The sequence below is a fragment of the Pelophylax lessonae genome (genome assembly GCF_965119305.1).
Source record: "Pelophylax lessonae genome assembly, chromosome: 13".
In the NCBI taxonomy this organism is placed as follows: domain Eukaryota; kingdom Metazoa; phylum Chordata; class Amphibia; order Anura; family Ranidae; genus Pelophylax; species Pelophylax lessonae.
In genome coordinates this window covers 170,287,978-170,309,437 of record NC_138780.1, presented here as the reverse complement: position 1 = coordinate 170,309,437, position 21,460 = coordinate 170,287,978, and the positions used below count along the sequence as shown (strand labels likewise).

General features: G+C 43.8%; 1 protein-coding gene across 1 annotated transcript in view; it reads left to right on the top strand.

The window, feature by feature from the left end:
- The window catches only part of SETD3 (SET domain containing 3, actin N3(tau)-histidine methyltransferase), a 108,232-nt gene extending 88,923 nt beyond the window's left edge, over positions 1-19,309 (top strand). The window contains exons 8-12 of the mRNA XM_082275230.1: positions 2,472-2,546; positions 9,703-9,869; positions 10,212-10,297; positions 11,844-12,004; positions 18,753-19,309. Coding sequence (XP_082131356.1) covers positions 2,472-2,546; positions 9,703-9,869; positions 10,212-10,297; positions 11,844-12,004; positions 18,753-19,202 — 939 coding nt within the window. The 3' untranslated portion in view covers positions 19,203-19,309. The remainder of the gene's footprint in view (positions 1-2,471; positions 2,547-9,702; positions 9,870-10,211; positions 10,298-11,843; positions 12,005-18,752) is intronic.
- The last annotated feature ends 2,151 nt before the right edge of the window (positions 19,310-21,460 follow it).

The following is a 21,460-nucleotide window of genomic DNA, read 5'->3' as shown; positions in this document are numbered from 1 at the left end:
TATTTTATGCTACCTATGTTTGGTAAAAAAAATCGCAAAAAGCGTATTTTGATTGGTTTGCGCAAAAGTTATCGCGTTTACTAACAAAGGGAAAGATTTTTGTCATTTTTGTTGTTTTTTTTTTAACGCGTAATGGCGGCGATCTGCGATTTTTTTTGCGGTACTGCGACATTGCGGCGGACAGATCGGACCCTTGACTGACATTTTTGACACTTTTGGGGTTACCAGTGACATTTCTACAGTAATCAGTGCTATACATATGCACTGTTACTGTAAAAATACACTGGTAGTGAAGGGGTTAACTTTATTTGGAAGGGAGGGGCTGTGTGTGTCCCTAGGGGCGTGGTTTCTACTGTGATTGGCTGTGGCTCTAGCTGTAAGGACACTGATCAACGGATCTACATACCAGATCCGTTTTATCAGTGTCTTTGCAGCGAGGAGAATGACAGGCAGTTTGTTTACACAAGCTGCCTGACATTCTCCCTCTCCCCCGCCGATCGCCGAGTGACCAGCGGACATCGGGTCCGCTGGTCACACGCGCGGGGGGGTCCGTGACCACGCGGGAGCGGGAGCGCGCCCCGGGGGGCGCGCGCTCGCTCCCTAGACCCTCACAAGCAAGCAACGTAGCCCTACGTTAGTTTGCCTGTGAGGGGCTGACCGCCGACGTAGATAGTCGTGCGGCGGTCGGCAAGTGGTTAATTGGCTGGACATTCACCTAGAAAGTCTTTTGGATTTTTATGGATTTGTTTTCATGTAGAATTTTTATTTCACTTGTTTTTTTTCATTTTCACCTGATTTTCTCTTTGTCATTCTATGTAATAATATATACTGTATTTTCTGGCGTATAAGACTACTTTTGAACCTCAAACAAATTCTCCAAAAATAGGGAGTCGTCTTATACGCCGAGTATAATATCTCCAAGGTACCCTAAATATAAGTATTAACGGTAGATGTAATCTCTCAAGACGCTGGCTGTGTTGGAATCCTGTACCAGAATACCGGATGAACCGTAGTATTGAATGCAAAGCCTGCTTGGATTGGTGGAGTAACACCAGCCCCCCTCTCTGACTCTGCCAATCCGAGCAGGTTTTGCATTAAATAATCAAATACATCGCTCTCCGTGATTGACTCAGCGCGGTATATTGTATGTAGCCGAAGCTACGGTACATATGGTATACCGGTACAGGATTCCCGCACAGCCAGCATCTTGAGATTACATCTACCATTAATACTTATACTTAGGGTGCCTTGGAGATATTATGAGAGATTACATGTATTACAGTACTTGGGGTACCATGGAGATCTATAAGAAATCTGATGTTTTTCAATGGTGTTGCCTTGCTTCGGAAGGGAGGTAGTCTTATACGGCGACTATAGCCCAAAACCTATGTTTTAACTTGAAAATTAGGGGGGTCGTCTTATAAGCTGGAAAATACGGTATGTTTACAGTTAGGGCAACTTAATTTCTTTACATCTGCATAAGGCTACATACACGTGATAACACTCAGGACTGGTGATTGGCACCTTAGGGACAGAGCACTACATAATGGGAGACCAGTGGAATCGTCATGTATGTTCCAATCTTGGAAGGAGCAGGTTTTTGATGGGTCTCTGGTAGCAGGTCAGGGTAGTAGGTGGTCTCCTGCTTGCCCTTGTGTCATTACTGTGTTCTGTATTGGTATAGAGCAGGGGTCTTCAAACTATGGCCCTCCAGTTGTTCAGAAACTACAATTCCCATCATGCCTAGTCATGTCTGTAAACATCAGAGTTTTACAATGCTTCATGGGATGTGTAGTAATGCATCAGCTGGAGGGCCGGAGTTTGAGGATGCCTGGTATAGAGGCTGGCAGAAGGGAGCACCGACTGGGATCAGGCAGCCAAAACTCCTGGAAATGTCAGATTCTGAAGATTTTTTAGCCAGGATAGCACTTGAAGTCCCTGGAGATCAGCAACATGGACTCTGGAAGTGTAACTATTAACCCTTTAATTTTAAAGGAAGCCTTTTTTTTTTTATTGACGCAGTCATTTAGTCCTTTTTACTTTTAGGATAAAGGTTAGTGATTGGTTACAGGTCAAGAAAAATGTTTTTGAATTTAACAAGGCAGAAAAGGTCTTTCTGTTATGACAGGTCCCCTTTATTCTGAAATCTCTTTAGTGCGCTTTGCACTTCCTCGTGAAATAAACCCCATCTTGCGCCCATCCTCCCATTGGCATCTTCAGCAGAATGGCTGCAGCAAGCAGGTGTTAAATGAGAACCCAGTTTTGCTTCTCTTAATACGGCGTGTTTGTGATCCCCAGTAGGTTTCATAAAATATTCAGCTCCAAACCTGTCACGTCAGGTGGAACAGAGTCGCACGTTGAATGATTTTCATTAATGTTTCATGCCGTCTAAAGAGACAATCTCCCTGCAGGTAAAATAGTATCTAATGAGTTGAAATCTTTATTCATTACTTTTTTCCCCTCTTGCTTAGATAACTACCGGTTATAATTTAGAGGATGACCGATGCGAGTGCGTGGCGTTGCAGGAGTTTAAAGCCGGAGAACAGGTAAGATGTGGCAGAGAGGACCATTTGTGAATTAAGAACCATATTGTGAGTTTGTAGCCGGAGGGCAATTGAGGGATGTCTACAGAGAGCCTGAATAATTACTATTGCGACTTCTTATAGAGCCTGAGAATATTCACATACATCTGTTTATAAATAACCTGATCGAAAATTCCCCTTTATGTGTAAGCAGAAGGAATCTGCCCACGTTATCTGATTTAGTAAGCCAATTATCCTTAAAAGGCAACGCTATCTGCCGCACCAAAACATTACCATACATTTAAACTAGATCTAAAACCAAACAGGATGACATGTAGTTTGTTAGGGCACTATGTAGCAGACACAATTGCCATTTTTTTCAAATAAAATACTGTTTTCACTTTATTTTAGTCGTTCTGATTTCCAACATCCTCTTTTAGCCACTTCCTGTCTATATGCATTTATTCTGGTGTCAGCTGCAAATTATTGTCTGGACCAGATTCCTGATGGTGATAACATTGCACCATGCCTGCACAATAAGCATCAGCATTAGCATGAACGCGTGTAGTAGTTTTTTTTTTTTTTTTTTATATATTCTGCTAAAATCTTTGAATTAGTACTGCTTGGGCCTTGAAGACCTGAAAGCTTGTCCTGAAAAATTGTATGCAAATAAAAAATGATCACGGACAGTACTCCCTCCTATTTTGTCAGGCAGATTTGTTGGGCGCTGATGAGTTGCTGCAGGCCGTACAGGTTGGACTGCTCCTTATTAGTCAGTAGGGCTTTATGGTGGTATGAGTTAGGACTGCTGTTTTATATGTTGTTCCATTATGATAGCGCCCTCTTCTGTTCTGCGAGAAGTAAGGGAAATCTGCCCAGCTCAGACTGGCAAGCACCGGTGGAGGTGCTCTGATGGACTTGGAGGAGCTGTTCGCAGAATTCCAGATGAAATCTTTCTGTTGGGATAGAGTCCCATTTTAAACGTCACTGCCATAAAGAAGGATTGGGGAGATAACGCTATCAAATATAATTCTCTCTCTCCCTCTCCCTCCCTCCCTCTCTTTCCCTCCCCCTCCCTCTCTCTCTCGCTCTCTCTCTCTCCCTCTCTCTCTCTCCCTCTCTCTCCTCCTCTCTCTCTCTCCCCCCCCTCTCTCCCCCTCTCTCTTTCTCCCTCTCCCCCCCTCCCCCCCCCGCTCTCTCTCCCCCCTCTCCCCCCGCTCTCTCTCCCCCCCCTCTCTCTCTCCCTCTCTCTCTCTCCCTCTCTCTCTCTCCCTCTCTCTCTCTCTCTCTCCCTCTCTCTCCCTCTCTCTCCCCCTCTCTCTCCCCCCCTGATCAGTGGATCAGAGGAGTCCCTGCTGTGGGAAGGATTCATCCATCCACCCAGCTTATGTGGATGGGGGAATCTGTTCAGTTTTCCATGTGGCCAGCCTAGGACTTCATCTGTCCCTACTAAAGTTTTGTTTTTTTGCTTTGTTTACCCCAGACAGCGTTAGCAGTCTCATATATTACACCTTACAGCGCTCAAACTTAATTGAGTCCCTGTTGCTGCACTTCCCTCCCTATGCTGTGAGGGTTATTTTTATTTTTATTTTTTTAAATGCAACTTATTTTCCTTCCTCTCAAAGAATTATCCATTGTTATTTCTGTACTTCACTGAAATATTAACAAAAACAGCTCTCTTACCTAAATACAGAGTTCCCCGAGTTGGTACCCTGTTTGTTCAGAGGTCCTTATGGGGCCTTTTTACTAGATTAAGATCCCCTTTTTTGTTCTGTATATTGGTTTAATATGATCGATATATACATATACACACACACTCTGTATATACAGGGGTTGGACAAATATATGAAAACATTACATGATTTGCAGGTTTGAAAGTGACAACATGTTTTGCGTTGAAAGCAGAAGTGATGTAGCATTCTTTTTTTTCTGCTGTGTGATGAGACACCTAGCTAATAGATGGGAAACCTCACTTTCGTCATTCACTCCAAGCGCTGTTAGTAATACGGAGTTATGTCAGAACTTACTGAGTTTTAAAGAGGGCATATTGTTGGTGCTCACTTAGCTGGTGTCTCCTGTGCAGGGATCCCCCTATACAGGATCCTAGAAGAAGCCTTGAGAAAGATACTGAGGTCCCATCTAGGCTTAGATGGGGGGCCTATTCACAGATCTTTGTCAAAGACTTAAGCTGGGTCTGGAGGAAGCTCACCGGAGAGAGCCAGTTGGAAATTGGTGGGAAAGAGTTCAGCTGTCCTATGGTGATGTGAGTCTATTTCTCCCTCACTGGGAAGAGCCTGGTGGATATCATTAGGAGGCAACCCATGATCCTGTGGCTGAGTTAGTAGATGACCCCCAATGCTGAAGGAAAGTGACTGTGTGTAGCTTTTAACTCTGGAAGGAGTACAGGTCACCAGCAACATAGAGCTCTGTGGGACATTCAGTCTTGTACAGTGCTGCCAACAGCATGAGCAGTGCAGCCAGCAGTTTTGTGCAGTGCAGCACGAAATTGAGAAATCCTCAAGTTGTTCAGTTTGCAGTTCTTTGAGGTATCCCATGCTCTATACCCCTATCCAAGTTCCTTCTTTCCAATAAAAGGATAAAAAGTAACCCTTCATTTTATTTTGTATGTTTTTTGTATTAATTAGCTGGGGAATGCCCAAAGGCTATGTTTTGTATCTATATATTTGAATTTTTTAATAAAATTAAAATTTTCTTACGTCCTATGACAGACGCAGCTCTCAACGTTTCTTCACGAATGGGTAATGCGCCATCTACAGGAGTAGACTAGGCAGTGAAAGCTTTTCACTTGACACGCCTATAGGGGCTGTTCCTCATGACATTACCCCAGACACACTGTGCTCACTATTCAGTTTCTTGCTGCCTAGTTTAGGAGTAGGATTTAGGTTCCCTGCTGGGACTCCGGTCTCAGTTTTTATTTTCTTTTGAAAAATGTTTGTTTATTTTTCTCTACTCACTATCGCTAGCTAGTGTCAGGGGGATCCTCCTGGTGAAATACATGCGACAGCCAGGCTGAGGTTTCGCACTGGACAATCTAGATCCTTATGGTCTTACAGCCTAGCCAACGAGCGTGAGCAGGTTGTGGTCTACCCAGGCCTCGCCATGACAGAGCCCCAATGTATGGGGATGAGCCTGCGAGCTGATGCTTCGCCGGGACGTATCAACCTGGAACGCCCTGAGTTGCAGCGTACCCTTTCCTGGCTTACAGCACCCCCACTCAGGATGGGAGGCAAGCTGTTTCGGAGCAGAGCCCCCCGGTCCATGGTATGGTTCCTCCAACTCTAATTGAGCTCACGGATCAAATGGCCCAGGCCATGGTGTACTTGTGCGATGCAGCCCTAGACATGGCTCCCCTGGCTGCCAGAGTGTCTGCGGTGGGGATCGCCGCATGGTGTGGCTGAAAAGCTGGTTGGTGGACCAGGCTTCTAGGAAGGCCGTTACTGATCTTCCCTTTTTGGGTGAACGCCTCTTTGGCGAATGGAATCCATTCGGTCAGTGGTGGCATCTTTACAACAAGGAGACTTTCTGGCCTTTAAGGATGCGTATCTGCACATCCCTATTTACCAGGGTCACCTGCGGTATTTCCGTTTCGCGGTGGCGGAGGAGCACTATCAATTTGTGGCATTACCCTTTGGTCTAGCTTCTCCTCCCTGAGTCTTCACCAAGGTTTTGACCCTGGTGCTGGCGTTGCTCTGCAAAAAGGAGATTGCGGTCCTCGGCTATCTGGACAATCTCCTGTTAAGGGCGAGCTCTTGTGCCACCCTGTCGGGCGACCTGACATTTAACGGTTCAGACGCTTTAGGAGTTCGGGTGGACCATCAACTTCCAGAAGTCTGCACTGACTCCATCGGTACGTCTGGGTTATCTGGGCATGGTCCTAGACTCCTCTCAAGCGAGGGTCTTTCTCCCAGAGGAAAAACTTGCAGGGCGAGATCAGGATCCTGATGGCCAACAATCTCTCCTCCCTGCGAACGTTTATGAGGGCCCTGGGGCTGATGGTGCTGGCCTTCGAGGCGGTTCTGTTTGCCCAATTTCACACAAGGCCTCTACAAGCAGAGATGCTTACCAAGTGGGACAAGGATCCACAGTCCCTGGAGGGGATGATATGTTTGAGCCATCTCACGAGATCGGAGCTCTCGTGGTGGATTCTGTCGCCCGCTCTGAGCCAGGGCAGGTCTTTTCTGCCGCTGTTGTGGACGGTGATCACCATGGATGCCAGCCTGACGGGCTGGGGTGGAGTACTGGACACTCTTTGTGCCCAAGGAACGTGGTCGAAGGTAAAATCCTCTTTACCGATAAATGTCCTGGAGCTCAGGGTGATCAAACTCTGCCTGCTCCATTGGACGCCTTGGCTGCATGGTCTCCCAATTCGGGTTCAAGCCGACAATGCCACGGCTGTGGCTTACATCAATCACCAGGGGGGCACCAAGAGTGCCCGGGCGGCCAAGGAAGTGGGCAAGATTCTGACTTGGGCCGAGGCGCACGTTCCGGCTCTCTCCACAGTTCATATTCCAGGTGTGGAGAACTGGCAGGCAGATTACCGGAGTCGTCTTCTGTGTGCCCGATGGGGAACACCAGAAGTGGATCTGTTTGCATCTTGTCTAAACAGAAAGGTAGAGCGGTTTGTGGCTCGAGATCCTCTGGCCAACGCCGCGGACACACTGGTCGTGCCTTGGAGCTGCTATCGGCTGATTTATGCCTTTCCTCCGATACAGCTGTTGTCACGGTTCCTCCGCAGGTTGGTGGTGGAGAAGGTACAGGTAATCCTGGTGGCACCAGACTGGCCTTGCCGGTCTAGGTACGCGGATCTGGTAAAGATGGCCGACGAACCTCCCTAGCGGCTGCCTCTGAGAGAAGTTCTGCTGTCTCAAGGGCCGATCTTCCATCCTGCTTACGGTCGCTGGCTTTACCAGCTTGGCTGTTGAAGGCCATGTGTTGAGAGACAAAGGTCTCTCTGATTCTGTGATTCTTACCTTGTTGAGGGCTAGGAAGGCGACTTCCAGGGAGATTTATCATCGTACTTGTAAGATGTATATTGCCTGGTGTGAGTTGCAAGGGTTGCATCCTCGCTCTTTTTTAGTGGTGAGGAGCTTAGTCTTCTTGCAGAAAGGTATGGAGCAACGCTTGGCTTTCGGCACGATTAAAGGTCCGGTTTAGGCCTTAGCCATTTACTTCCAACGTCCCTTGGTGACTAATTCTTTGATTCGCACCTTTAGTCAAGGGGTGCATCATCTGGCTCCGCCGAGGAGATCCCCTTTACCTCTGTGGGATCTGAATTTGGTTTTGTCCGTTCTTCAACGGCCTCCCTTTGAAAATATCAGAGAAATTTCTCTGCCTTTGCTGTCTCAGAAGGTGGCCTTCTTGGTGGCTATCATCTCTGCTCGCAGGTTGTCTGAGTTGGCGGCTCTGTCTTGCCGCTTGCCATATCTGGTGGTTCATAGGTATAAGGTTGTTCTGCGACCAGACCAATCCTTTCTTCCTAAGGTGGTGTCACCTTTCCACCTTAATGAAGATATTGTTTTGCCTTTGCTCTGTGCTAAGCCCAAACATCTCAGGGAATTTGCCTTGCATTCGCTGGATGTGGTTCGGGCTATCAGGGTTTACCTGTCGGCCACGGAATCCTTTCGGACTTCTGATTCTCTGTTTGTCCTTCCTGAAAGATCTCGTAAGGGTTCGACTGCGTCTGCTGCAACCATATCTAAATGGATCAGACAGATTGTTCAGGCCTATTCATTGAAGTGTCAGGTTCCTCCTTTCCCTGTGAGGGCGCATTATACGAGAGCGCTGAGTGCCTCCTGGGCTTTTCGCCATCAGGCTTCTGTGGCTCAGGTGTGTAAGGCGGCGACTTGGTCGTCTGTACACACTTTTACAAAATTCTTCAAGATTGATTTGATGGCATCCTCAGATGCTTCCTTTGGCCGCAAGGTTTTGCAGGCTGCTGTTTGACGAAGAGACTTGGTTTTCTCTTCAGGGGTTAATTTTCTTTTTGGGGTAAGCTCCTGTTTTGGTTGAGCTTCTGTTGCCCCGTTGGCTACGTTTTCTAGCCTTGGAAATGCGTTAACTTTTTTCTGCTGCGTTCTTCCCACCCCTCATGCCTACACTGCTTTGGGACGTCCCATTCGTGAAGAAATGTTGAGAGCTGCGTCTGTCAGAGGACGTAAAATTGGATTTTTGTAAGAACTTACCGTAAAATCCTTTTCTCCTCTGACAGACGCAGCTCCCGCCCCTCTATTTTGGGGTTAGTTGTGTTTTCTTTCACTGCTTGCTACGAAACTGAATAGTAAGCACAGTGTGTCTGGGGTAATGTCATGAGGGACAGCCCCTATTGGCTTGTCAAGTGAAAAGCTTTCACTGCCTAGTCTACTCCTGTAGATGGTGCATTATCCATTCGTGAAGAAACGTTGAGAGCTGCGTCTGTCAGAGGGCTCAGAGAAAAGGATTTTACGGTAAGTTCTTACAAAAATCCATTTTTAAAAAAAAAAAGGAACCCCCTAGCCAAGACTATTTTACGGAGCCAGTGGAAGAGTACTAAAAATGTGGTGTGCTTAGCTGTGTGCACTCTGAGGGAAAATTAGGACTAAATTTACCAGCGGCTCTTGCGAGGGTGTCCTACAATAACATAAATGGTCAGCTCTGCTTTAAAAACTTTAAAATGGCTGACAGGTTATCTTTAACCCCTTATCATGGCCTATCCTCAAAGCCAATTCCTACCAGTGAATTCATCACTACAGGTGCATGCCTTCCTTATCTAGTGCCTGAAGCTTTGGTACTGAATCCTAATAGCCCATAATCTAGCTATATCCATGCTGAAGATTTACATGAAAAACTGAAGTGACACACTTGTGCAGACTGGCCTCTTTAATATCTCGTCCACCACACAGCTCAGGTCTCCATGTGCATTTCATTGGCGTTGTCTGCTTGTCTAAGCCTGCCAGCATCACATAAGAAACCTTTTATGGATCGAATCAGCGTCTTGCGCATAAACCATGCAATCACTTTTACGGGGTGGGAGATGGATAATAATTATTTTGCTATCATAGTTGGATAAACAGAGCAGTGGGTAACTCTTGTCCAAATGCAGAAAATATATTTTATGTTAAGCTTTCCCCTTTCTTTGTGATTCATTCTTTCTTATCTCGCCTTTTCTCTCGTCCAAACGCAGATTTACATTTTTTACGGCACTAGGTCAAACGCAGAGTTTGTCATCCATAACGGATTCTTCTTTGAAAACAATGCTCACGACCGGGTGAAGATAAAGCTGGGCGTCAGTAAAAGCGACAGGCTGTATGCCATGAAGGCCGAGGTCCTAGCCCGAGCCGGCATCCCGACGTAAGTTCAATTTGTCTGACTTTTCATGGGAAAACCTGTTCTTGTGTAACCATTGTTGTGCCGCAAACCTTGCCGTAGTGTTGTACAGTATTTCATGGTGTGATGCAGCCAGCCTTGCTAATAAGGGTTAGTCCTGTAAGTTATGCTAAATAGTTTGTGTGAGGTGACACTGTAGTCTTCCTTTTGCCTCATAGCCTCTCTGTTTCTTCCTGCCGGTATGGACACTAGACACTATCTGTCACCTGCTGCTCCTTTATTTTCCAATCATCAAGTTGGCATTTTGTTTTGACCTGTTGTTCAGATTATCCTCTCAAATGCTGATCGTCCTCTATCTTTTTACAGATCCAGTGTGTTTGCCCTGCATGTCATAGAGCCTCCGATATCTGCTCAGCTGCTGGCCTTTCTGAGAGTCTTCTGCATGAGTGAAGGTGAGATATCTGAATGGCCGGATGCAGTTAACCAGATCAGTCTGACTAGTCGTAATTATATTTCTTTAAGCTATCCTGATAAAAGCAAGAAATTATCCTGCCTTTTGAGCATCCCATGCAATTGCTCTGTCCCTAATACAACTTTAGAGGGATAACAAGCACATCTGTTAAGCAGCCAATCGATTGTGATTTTCTAGGTGGGAGGAAAAAAATCGCTTGATTTCCCCCATCAACACAGTAAGTGTTGATTGATGGGGGAATCCCTCCCGCTGTGCTACTGTGTTCTGTCGGCAGGGAGCCACTGACAGTAATCGCATATGAAATATTAGACGGGCCAGTTGTACCCAAGTCATTTGATGTATCAACTTCAGTACAACCAGCCTGCTCATAGATGGATCGAATCTCAGATAGTGCCTGCTGAACTGGTCAAGATTCGATCCATCTATGGCTGGCTTTAGTCAGGAAAGCTTGTGGTCACCTGGTGGGCTTCCACCTTTTTCCGTGTCTCCCTGTGAGTAGGGCTGATGCTGCACTCTTACTGAAGGGCCTAAAGTCTTGTGCATGCGCCATTGTTGGTGCAAGGGGAGGACCCCAACAGATCTCGACGCTCAGAGCCTTATGAAAATTAGCAATTTTCCTACCTGCCCATTTTATATGGAACAAGACCAATTTTGATTGGTTGGCTAGCTGCTCTACTTTATTCTTTGTGCTGTCCATAAATATGGTCTTTTTTTCTGTATTCGATCACCAAACCATATATTTGAGGCTACTCTGTGGAGATTTGGGTCAGTTCTCGTTCAAGCTCACATTTACCAAATAACACGGGTGTTTTATTTCAGGGAGAACAAATCTGACCATAATCTGTCACTCTTGTCATTTATTTGGCCCATAACAATTTCCATCATGACTTGGAAAATAATTTTTTTGCAGCTAAGCGATTGTTTGTTTTATTCCAGGCTCATTCATGAGGGTTAGGTGCATAACAAGTGGCAGACCCAAAACAATAGCAGCCTGCCATTTGTTCTGCTTTGCCTCTTTTTTTAAATTCATTTATGCAAGATGGTCTTTTTGGCCACAAGGGGAAATGATGGTAAGGAGTTTTTTTGCAGCCTTTGGAAATACCAGTACCAGGAATGTTTGTTATGACAAACGCTTACATAATTGATGTGATGTGTATTATTATCAATAATATAATAAAAGATTTATACGGCAGAAAATTTAAAAAGATTTATATAGCACCAACACTGGAATATTGTACTATGTTGTCCAGAATTGTTTGATTTTGGGACATGTCCAGAAAGCATGGAGAAGGTCTGCTTTGGGATATCCATGTTTTAAGCCGTGAATGGAAGGACTTGGACCCATTAGGCAGAATAGGTGTGGAGAAATGTAAAGACTATGGTAGAATCAGAGCATCATCTCTGTTATGGCCTTGACTGTTCTCCAGAAAAATTTGAGGAAAGTTTCTGTGGACAAGTGAAGGAAATTTTTGGTCCATTTGTGTGGCTTCCTATAATCTAATTTAGGATATTTTCCTTCCTTCCAGAGGAGCTGAAGGAACACTTGATTGGAGAGCATGCAATTGATAAGATCTTCACTCTGGGGAATAGCGAGTTTCCTGTCAGTTGGGACAATGAGATCAAGCTGTGGACTTTCCTGGAGGCGAGAGCTTCACTGCTGCTGAAGACCTACAGAACCACCATAGAGGTAATCTTTAAGGCCTCGTGTGCTAGCTGCCCTTTTTGTTTGCTTGCTATGGGCAACATGTGTGATATGGGTTTTTTTTTTTTGTTTAAGGCAATTTCGAACAAGTTCAACCAAAAAAACAGTCAAACATCAGTGCTGTCTACTGTTTTCTTGAGGCTGTTAGGTTTTGGTAATGCACAAAACATGCATTGGTGCTATGTGGTGCCATTCGTTCTGGACGGCACCTCAACAAACCTTGTTAATAGATGTGTGATGCACTTCCAGAAATGGTACATGGAGCATTTTTGGTGTGCTGGTAGCCCATTAATTTCATTGGTTAATGGAATGTAACTGTTTTTTTAAACCGTTAAACGGTGGGTTCAGTTCCACTTTAGGTCTCAAACTGGCATTGCTTTCGCTGTACAAGGTCCATGAAAAATCACAATTTTAAGGTACTTTTAACCATCATTCAATCACAAGCAGCCTAATTAATTGGTTTAGGCCGTTTATCAGTTTAAAGCGGAGCTCCACCCATTTCCTTGTGCTCTCAACCAAACTCATACCATCAAATGGCTGGTGTCATAAGTGATCACGTGCAGCATCATGGCAGTTCCAGATCAAACAAAGGCTAAAAGGGAAGCTTCCTTGGCTGAAAACAAATGAGGGTTTAGTTACATTTTACCTGTATTTGAACCCTAACCTTGAAATTCTACGCTTTACTCCTTTTTGGCCAATATTGAAAGCATTTTCATGTATAGAGTACGTTCAAAATCTTCATCTAGTCAGAAATTCAGAACCGTCCTGTGTCCTCTGCACACTTCCTGTGTTAACTCAAAGACTCAATCCAGTTCCTATCCTAAACAAGCGAATTAGTGGCTGTTCTTTGGAGCTGAAGACAATGGGAGTTTAGCTTAGGAAAACTGGGCAGGTCTGACACCATTCAGTCCACAATGTGTGGGCTTAACTAGAAAAGAAATCTGCAAGTTGGGGCATAATGTGCTAATAAGCATTGCATACTAGCACATTATGTCAGACTTGCCTCTAAAATGAAGCCCTTCATTGGTGTGCTTTCAGGGCTTCCATCTTTCCTTCCAGGTTTGCAGGCTAGAGCCATTTGAATGGCTGAGCCACGATGACGTCACTCCATCGCATGTGGGTCACGGCCGCGAAACAGAGCTCTGGACTGACGGCACATTCACTGTGCCCTCAATTCAGTACGCATGTGACGGTAACATCAACACCAGAATAGCATGAGAATATCTTCTAAACGGTGCACATTTATGAGGTATCCATTTTACCTACAGATTATTATAAGCTTATCTTTAATTAAAAGTAAGATAGGGGAGTTTGCTACCACTTTAAAGTGTTTGTTACCTTAAAAAAAAAATATATATACTTTTCCATTAAAGCATGAATAACAGGTTAGTGCTTGTGCTGTGTCATTTGGCCTCCTGTATAACCTGAAATACCTGGCTGATTCTGCCCTCCTCCCTGTCAACTGACCACGGTTTATCATGGCTGCTGAGCCTTGACACCGTGGTCAGTTTACATGCCTCCGTCATCCGCAGCTCTCCTCTCTCCCCTCCCTGCTCTCCCCCGTCCTCTCCCTGCTCTCCCCCGTCCTCTCCCCCCTCCCCTCCCTGCCTGTCAGCTCGAGACACTGCCCCACCCCTCTGCTCTTTCTGCTATAAAAAACGATAGTATATTTATACCATCCCATCTGTTCTATAACGATATGTGCCTCAGTGCTTGTACTGTATAAAAACTGTGCCGATTTCTACCTTATCTCAGAGCGTCTCCCGGTGCTCACGTGACTCCTCGATGCTCTGCTTCTCTCCTCCCAGGTGATGTAAGCGGGAGTTCTCGGCCCCTCCAGCTATAGCTGTCAGCCGGGGAGAGGAGAGAGGCGAGGAGTCACAGGAGTGCTGGGAGACACTCTGAGATTAAGTAGAAATCGGCAGTTTTTTATACAGCACAGGCACTGGGACACATATCGTTCTATAACAGATGGGATGGTGTAATTATATAGTGGCTTAACAACCACTTTAATACCCGACAATGGCTAAAAATACACAACATATTTTCATCACACTGTGCCTTTGAGCCAATCCGTTTTTGTTGACAAGAAGCATGCTAGTAGGAGAGAGCAGGGATGAACTGCTTCTACTTTCACTGTCCAGTCACAGGCTGGGGATGGGTCTAGGTGGACTTGGGCTCAGAAGAAGTGAGTTGAATAATGCTACCCACTAGACTAAGACCATCTAGCAAAAAAAAAAAAATACTACAAGGAAAACTGTGGATTAAAGGTGAAATATTGCAACAAAAACTGTTTTTTGGGATTTTTATTTTTAATGGACTTTTCCTTTTATTTTTATCTTCTTTTTGACTGGAGTTCTGCTTAAATGTAACAGCTGACATCCATAAACCTTTGGCCATATAGTGCATTGCATGAATGCGGGTATTTTTTAGTTTCCATGTGTACTCTGTAGTTCTCTGCGTTTAATATGTCGGGGCAGTATACAGTGGATATAAAAAGTCTACACACCCCTGTTAAAATGTCAGGTTTCTGTGATGGGAAAACAATGAGACAAAGATAAATATTTTCAGAACTTTTTCCACCTTTAATGTGATCTATAAACTGTACAACTGAAAGCTTTTAGGTGGAGGGAAATAAAATATGGTTGCATAAGTGTGCACGCCCTTAAACTAATACTTTGTTGAAGGTATGAGTCTATCAGCATGGCACATCTTGACTTGGCAATATTTACCCACTCTTTGCAAAAACACTCCAAATCTGTCAAGATTGAGACCTATAACTGTACAACTCAATTGAAAAACAAACTAAAATAATGTGGGTGCATAAGTGTGCACACCCTCTTATAACTGGAAATGCAGCTGTGTTTAGAATTAAGCAATCACATTCAAAGTCATGTTAAATAGGAGTAAATACACACCTGCCATCATTTAAGGTGCCTCTGTTTAATCCCAAATAAAGTTCAGCTGTTCTAGTAGGTCTTTCCTGACATTTTTTTTAGTTGAATCCTACAGCAAAAACCAACTTCCGCAGAGAGCTTCCAAAGCATCAGAAGGATCTCATTGTTAAAGGGTATCAGTCAGGAGAAGGGTACAAAAGAATTTCCAAGGCATTAGATATACCATGGAACACAGTGAAGACAGTCATCAGGTGGAGAAAATATGGCACAACAGTGACATTACCAAGAACTGGACGTCCCTCCAAAATTGATGAAAAGACGAGAAGAAAACTGGTCAGGGAGGCTGCCAAGAGGCCTACAGCAACAATAAAGGAGCCGCAGGAATATCTGGAAAGTACTGGCTGTGTGGTACATGTGACAACAATCTCCCATATTCTTCATATGCTTGGGCTATGGGGTCGAGTGGCAAGCCTTTTCTTAGGAAGAAAAAGCTAAATTTTGCAATAACACATCTGAAGTCTCCCAAAAGCATGTGGGAAAATATATTATGGTCAGATGAAACCAAGGTTGAATTTTCTGGCCATAATACCAAAAGATATGTTTGGCTCAAAAACAACACTGCACATCACCGAAAAAACACCATACCCGGGTCACCCGCGCAGGATGCTCCTGCTCCCCCTCTTCTCTTTTCACCCCTTTTCCTATCCTTTCCTTCTCCCCCCCCCCCCCCCACTTTAGCCTTTCCCCCTCCTCCCTACTCCCAGGTGCTCTCACCTCCTGGAGTCTCTTCCCCCTCCTTTCCCTTGTCTGTAGTTTTCTCCTATCCTTTGTGGCTCTTTACGCCTCTTTGTTACTTCCTTGAAAAATCCTGACACTATTTAACTATGGCGATGTGCGTACCTCGCGTATTAGTTTGGTTACTCCACATTCTCCTTTCAATGTTGCCTGACGATGCTGTTATTCATGGCATCTAAAGATGGTTAGTCTCTCTGGGCTGTCCTTGCCCGCACGTGGGGGTGGGGAGAGCTCACGGGGAGCGCTACTCCTTTCTCAAGGGCTTGTTGCCCTATGTGGTCAATTCATGTTCTGTATTATTGAGTCCAATTTGCCAAATCTTGATGTACACCTATTTTGTCTGTACGCACTTTGTATTTATTGTTCTGTTTAATAAAGAATTTGAAAAAAAAGAACACCATACCCACCGTGAAGCATGCTGGTGGCAGCATCATGCTTTGGGGCTGTTTTTCTTCAGCTGGAACAGAGGCCTTATTCAAGGTAGAGGGAATTATGAACAGTTCCAAATACCAGTCAATATTGGCACAAAACCTTCAGGCTTCTGCTAGAAAGCTGAACATGAAGAGGAACCTCATATTTCAGCGTGACAACGACCCAAAGCATACATCTAAATCAACAAAGGAATGGCTTCACCAGAAGAAGAATAAAGTTTTGGAATGGCCCAGCCAGAGCCCAGACCTGAATCTGATTGAAAATCTGTGGGGTGATCTGAAGAGGGCTGTGTACAGGATATGTACTAGCAATCTGACAGATTTGGAGTGTTTTTGCAAAGCGTGGGCAAATATTGCCAAGTCAAGAGGTGCCATGCTAATAAACTCATACATTCAACAAAGTATTGGTTTAACCCCCCTGGCGGTAATCCCGAGCCTGACTCGCGGTGGATTTTTTAGTCCAGGATCGGTATCCCCGAGTCACGCTCGGGGTAGATGTGCAGAGAGCGCAGCGGTGTCTCTTACCTTCTGGCGATCCAGCGATGATCTCTCATTGCTGTGATCGCCAGTCGAGATCCCCGCCGTTCGTCCGTCGGTGTGATGACTTCCTAGTTCCGTTCCCTGCAGCAGCAATGCTGCATGGGAGCGGAACTAGGGACGGAAATTCAAAACGTTGCACAAAACACAAACACATAACACATTTTATATTATTTATATATATATATATATATATATATATATATATATATACACATACACACGTGTGTATATAGGTATATATGTATGTGTTTATATATATATATATATATATATATATATATATATATATATATATATATATTATATTATTGATTCGATTATAATTCATGCGTTATATTACATACATACATATATATATATATACACATATATAATATATAACGCATGAATTATAATCTAATCAATAATATAATTTTATTATATATATTATATAATAGAATTATATTATTGATTAGATTATAATTCATGCGTTTGTGTTTCAAATTTATCACATCTGGGATGTCTACTAGAGTCTTGTTTTGGTCAGGTTTAAGTCAGTAATTACTAAGAATTGAGAATTGTAGGCCTATAATACATAACGCCAAATTTCCAAAAATTGTACCGCTTTTGGTACAGAATTCCTGACATAATCATACTGCCAGGGAGGTTAAGGGTGTGCACACTTATGCAACCATATTTTATTTTTTCCTCCACCTAAAAGCTTTCAGTTTGTTGTTCAACTGAGTTGTACAGTTTATAGATCACATTAAGGTGGAAAAAGTTCTGAAATTATTTATCTTTGTCTCGTTTTTTTTTTTTTACATCACAGAAACCTGACATTTCAACAGGGGTGAGTACACTTTTTATATACACTGTAAATGCTGAGAAATCAACATGACCACTAATCTAGTATAAATAAATAAAAAAAATAATATTTTATATATATATATATATATATATATATATATATATATATATGTGTGTGTGTATTTTTCAGAGGTGGTTAAGCATTCTTGCACATCCAGTTTTTATTAAACCAGCTGTAATGACAGGCAAGCAAGAAAGGAGAAAGCCACCTCACCTACAGGGTTTATTACCCAGTTCCCGCTCGACCATCCATCAGTCCAGGTGGATGGGCTGCGATGTGGTGCGATCTGTCAGAGATAACGGAACACTGTACCGGGCTGCTGTCAGTACCATGTGATTGCTGTGACTAATCACAGCAGATCACATGACATTTGTAAAACAATGGATGACTTGCATTCATGCCATTCTGTGTGTACAATTGTGTTACTAGCTGTGTGTGGGGTCACAATAACCACATGCCGGGCCAATCACATCCCCTCCCCACTGCAAGGGTTAGCTGCTCGCTTTGCCAAGGGAAGATGAATAGGTGATTTACTTCTGGGACCAGTCGGGCACCGAATGGGAGGGACTTTCAGGGAAAGGTTGCACAAAGGGGTGGAAGTTAGCGGCAGTGAAGAGTGTGTATATATATATATATATATATATATATATATATATATATATATGAGAGAGAGAGAGCATTTTCCCCTTTGTTTAGCTTTAAGGCTGCTTTTAAAGTGGTAGTTATGCTCTAATGAAAAAAAAAACCCTGCAAGACAAAGGCATCATGAGCTAGTATGCATCGCATTCTAGCCCATTATGAAAAACTTACCTTAGAACGAAGCCCCGACACGGACCCCAGGACGCCACTGTGGGAGCTGACATGATCCCTCAGCGTCTCTTCCGGGTTCGGCGGCTCCGGCGCTGTGAGTGGCCGGAGCCGCGGTGACGTCACTCCCGCGCATGCGCGCGGGAGTAATTTTCCGGCAAGGAACTCTGACGGCCCGCAGGACCTTGAGAGCGCATGCGCCGCACTCGTCAGCGGCTGCATGCAGTGGTAATATCTCCTAAACCTGCACGATATTAATTGTACCTACAGGTAAGCCTTATTATAGGCTTACCTGTAGTTAAAAGTCAAAAAAAGCGGTATACTACCGTTTTAATAGCCCGTGGCAATCCAATGCTTTTGAGTATTTTAAACAATTTCTTACATTTTTATTTTATTTTTATTTTTTACTCCTTTAGGAGGATAAACACCTTTTAGAGCAAGGCAACCTATCTCTTCACGCAGCAATGGCTGTCAAGCTGCGTCTGGTGGAGAAGGAGATATTGGAGAAAGCTGTAAAAAGCGCTTCCGACAGCCGCAAGCTGTACAGCAAACGATTAGAAGATGGCGACCCCCTCCCAAAATACGAAGAAAGCAACATTGCCTTTTTAGAGAACACTGCATCAGACTCCAAACTTCCCCTGGTGCTAAGGAACCTTGACGAAGAAGACATGGATCCGGCTGAGCTCAAAATCCAGGAGGCCCTCACAATCTCGGAATTCACCGAAAATGGTTACGTCAACAGAAAAGACGCTCTGCTCAATGGGACCAAGTCTGAAAGCGCTACCGTCCTCCCAGAGGAGGAAGCAACCAAAGACGCCAAAGAGATTTCTGCGGAGTGCACCGATGAGGTTAAAGTGCAATTGTGAACTATTTTTGACTTTGAGATTTAGAAAGGAAATACAGAGGTTTTTTTCGAAACAGTGCAGTTTCATTGCTGTGTTCACTTGTTAAGTTTTTGGCAGATAAAGATGTTGCTGCTTTGTTGTTTTTTTTTTTTTTTTTAATATTTTTTTTTTATGTTGACCTTTAAAAGAAGTTCGTGAAGGAAAGGAAAAGTTTTTGCATTGTCTCTGGCCACCAATGAGGTTCCAGCTGTCATTCTAAAACAGTCCCAGACATCTGCCAGCTGGGTCTTGTTCAGCTGCTGTGGACAATGCAGGCACTTTTCTTTCCTCCATTTTGGGTACCGGTCTAAAGGAATAATGCAGGAATAGGCAACAATTAACATGTCCATGGATTTGATCTATCAAGCCATCTTACGCTTTTTGTAAGCACAGTGGAACAAATTTTGCTGATAACACGTTCTAAATAGTTGCCTGGACCTGCAAGAAGTTGCGTGAAGGAGATTTACACTTTAAAAAAATAGCATTTGCTTGACTTTTTTTTTTTAAGACTGTTAGTTTTGCCATTTTTATGACAAGTTTACCATTCGTTTGAAGAATATTAAGGTTTGCCAATGCAAAGATAAAAGCATCCCTCTCTATTTCAACAATATCCATCTGCAGGTACGACCTGGTATAGCAGGTTTTCCAATGGAGCCCCGCGAGCACCATTGCATATGAGTGAATGGCTGTAATGATACGGACACATGTTTGCTGGTATTGTGGATCCTGAAAATTTTGGATAGCTGAGTGTATATGTATCAGCAAAAAATAGATCAGAGGGATCAGACAGTTCAGTTTAACAACTGTTTGTCAATCAAATTGGGAATTAAGTATCTACAAACGTCTACCAAATGACATGGAATTGTTAATCGAAATGCGCATTTCATTAGTATATTGGTTTATTTCTCAAAAGAAGTAAATTGCTAGTTAATAACAATTAAATACCTTTAGGTAGAACTGTGGCCAGGCTATACAGGCATTAAAAATATTTTCCCAAATCACCTTTTAGGACAGCACCTGGATAGGGCTTAGCTCCACCTATTTTCCCAGGAAACACTGCGGTCTCAATCTTTAAAAGGCAGGACGCTTCCACCACCGCCTCAATTGTAATGTTTCCTCCGCCTTGGTGCAAGCGCTGTGGGGAACTGTGACTGTGCTACGCTTTCTCCAGGTGTGGAAGATTCTTTACCAAGCATACCTTTGTTTTGTTTCTGTTGTTTTTTTTTTACCTTTATCCCTTGGAGCCATTCCCTGACAGATGGGCAGGGGGGTCCAGAGTTCCTTCCATCCTCCCAGCCCGGCTGAAGATCCTGCCTTGGTCTCAGTGGTGTGGAGGCAGGGTAACATTACAGACATCTTGGTTCCCCTGGCTTCCACTTGCTCCAGGAAGTAAAGCAGTAAATGAGCTTTAAAAGAAGCTGTCATTGACCTCGGTAGCTGCAGACACTGTAGAGTAATTAATTTCATTCATCCATCCAACAGAAGCATGGAAGCCTTACAAGTCAGTTCTCAACACTCTTAACTCTCTCTTGTTTTCCCGTTCACCTGCTCTGTGATTGCCTGACTGCCAAGTGACTGCTGATAGAGAGGAGCTAAATAAGTTGCTGAAATAATGGTAGTCTTTTTCTTGTACATATTGAGGATGAATTGCTTCACAGTGCCTGCAGCTACATAGGTTGGTAAAGAGATGATTTCACAGCTTATTTACTAAAGAATACGTAAATATTTTGAACGTCTATAGCCTGGCCCATGAATCTACTTCAAAAGTTTATTTTTATGAAAAAAGTTTAAAGGCTTTCAATACTGAGTTCCCTTTCAAAAAATACCTGTTCCTTGGTGTCATGCACCATTACTTTGAGCCACTAACCTCAAACAAGTATTTAGATAGAGACTTTTTTCAGCCTACTAAATGGGCTTAAATAAGTTTTGTATTTCAGAAACAGTCAGTGGTTCAGCCTAACAGCCAAGCTGATAGCTTTTCAGGAGGTCAGCATTAAGGGCAACCACCATATTTTTCTTACAAAAGGTTTACACCAGTGAGTTTCCTGCAGTTGTTTACAATAGGATAGCAATGGGTGGTGGTTGCATTTTATTGTGGATTTGGGAGTTGAAGTCCTCTTTAGGTAGGTCGATCTGCAGAATTATAAATGATGGTGGGTGGGTGGGGGGACCTTGGGGCCCTCTGGTTCTTGAAGTACTGCAGATCTCATCAGAGGCTGGCGTGGCACACTTGCACTTGT